Source organism: Vollenhovia emeryi, unplaced genomic scaffold (assembly GCF_000949405.1).
Source record: "Vollenhovia emeryi isolate VEMERY1.0 unplaced genomic scaffold, V.emery_V1.0 DF944193.1, whole genome shotgun sequence".
In the NCBI taxonomy this organism is placed as follows: Eukaryota; Metazoa; Arthropoda; class Insecta; order Hymenoptera; family Formicidae; genus Vollenhovia; species Vollenhovia emeryi.
The window spans coordinates 617-2659 of record NW_011962173.1 but is presented as its reverse complement, the minus strand read 5'-3'; the positions used below and the strand labels follow the sequence as shown (position 1 = coordinate 2659).

The window sequence follows — 2043 nt, the reverse complement described above, 5'->3', positions numbered from 1 at the left end:
AAAAGAACGGTGTCCATTTGCGCCGTGTTCAATATTACGGTGTGAAACTTTTCTGTGTGCAAAATTTCTGTGTCCACATGAACCGTGTGCAATATTCCGTGTCTATTTGCGCCGTGTCCATTTGCACAGTGTCCACTTGTACTGTGTCCAAGTGAAGGCCACTCGTTCGCGTACCCCCCTTTTGGAACGACGAACCGGAACTGTGGTTCGCACAATTAGAAGGTCAATTTATAATTAGCGGAATTACACAAGATTCTACAAAATATTCATACGCTCTATCGCAATTAAATTCAATTCAAATCAAGGAGATTAAAGACGTAATTACTCAGCCTCCCGCGACCAATAAATATGAAGCAGTGAAACAGGCGCTCATACAGCGAATGTCTATCTCCCAAGAACAGCGCACACGACAGCTCTTAAAGTTAGAGGAGCTAGGGGATCGCAAACCATCGCAATTTTTGCGACATCTCCGTACCCTGGCCGGAAGTAATGTTCCAGATTCTCTCTTACGCACGCTCTGGCTTGGAAGACTTCCACAACAAGCCCAGATGATTCTAGCCACCAGGCCCGACGACTGTCTTAACGACATAGTGCAAGCCGATCGCATTCACGAGATGACAAGCAAGGCAGTGGTAGCTTCTACGTCCACACCTGCAGCAACCTCACTCGAAGCAAAAGTAGAGGCTCTGACAAAACAAGTTGCTTCTCTCGCCATGCATCTTTCCCGAGACAAGACACGGGATAAGAAATACGAAGGAAAACGAAGCTGAAGTCGCAGCAAGAAGCCGACAAAAAGCACAGACAATGAGAAGCACTGTTATTATCACAATAGATTCGGCGAGAAAGCTAAGAAATGCACAGCCGTGCACCTACAAATCGGAAAACGAAAAGGGGAGTCACGAGCGGCGGCAAGCCGACTCGCCCCATCACAACACCGCCTTTTCATAACGTGCCGGGATACCAAGAAGCGATTTCTCATTGACACAGGGTCCGACGTCAGTGTATATCCACGCTCTATGACAGCGGGCTACACGGCGTCTTCCACCTACGAACTTTTCGCTGCAAACGGCTCTACAATAAATACATACGGCTGGCTTACATTGCAGCCGGAGCTCGGGTTACGACCTGCTTTCCCTTGGCGCTTTATCGTCGCCAACATCACAGTACCCATCATCGGAGCTGACTTCCTGGCACAATATCACCTGTTACCCGATCTACAACGAGGCCTTCTCCTAGATGGAAAAACAGAACTACGCACGGCAAAGGCACTACAAAAGGCACGGCAGAGAAAGGAGCCACGCAATCCATCAAGGTGCTGGGGATAGAAAACGAATACCATCGTATCTTGGCAGAATTTCCCGGGATTACGCGGGCTACTGCCGGGACGCGAAAGGTAAAACACGCTACCAGGCATCATATTAAGACGACGGACGGCCCACCTGAAGCGTGTCGACCACGAAGACTCGCCCCCGACAAGCTCAAGGCAGCCAAAGCTGAGTTTGACCTCTTGCTTCAAGAAGGAGTCATACGCGTATCAAAAAGCCCATGGGCGACGCCACTACACATGGTGCCGAAGAAAGGGGATTCATGGCGGCCCTGTGGAGACTACCGGAGACTCAACGCGAAGACCGTCCCCGACCGCTACCCCATTCCACACATAGAACATTTTTCGCAACGCCTACACGGTAACAGAATCTTCTCCACACTGGATCTTGTACGAGCGTACAATCAGATCCCCGTACACCCCGAAGACGTTCCGAAGACGGCGATAACTACGCCTTTCGGACTCTTTGAATTCCTCTTTATACCGTTCGGACTTCGCAACGCAGCACAAACGTTCCAGCGCTTCATCAACGAGATTATAAGCGGCCTGGAATTTTGCTATGCATGTATTGACGACATCTTAGTCGCCTCCAGCAACGAAGAGGAACACAAAAAGCACCTGCGTACACTTTTTAAACGCTTAGAAGAAAACGGTATATTACTGAGCACAGCTAAATGTGTTTTCGGAGCCGACAAGGTTCTGTTCCTGGGATACGAGGT

General features: G+C 49.4%; 1 protein-coding gene across 1 annotated transcript; it reads left to right on the top strand.

Moving 5' to 3' along the window:
- Window positions 1–305: 305 nt before the first annotated feature.
- LOC105563864 lies at window positions 306–770 on the top strand (the record flags this gene model as incomplete). The annotated part of the gene is made up of 1 exon (XM_012015820.1): window positions 306–770. A coding segment is annotated over one exon (465 nt), but the record flags the coding sequence as incomplete, so codon positions are not given.
- Window positions 771–2043: the final 1273 nt, after the last annotated feature.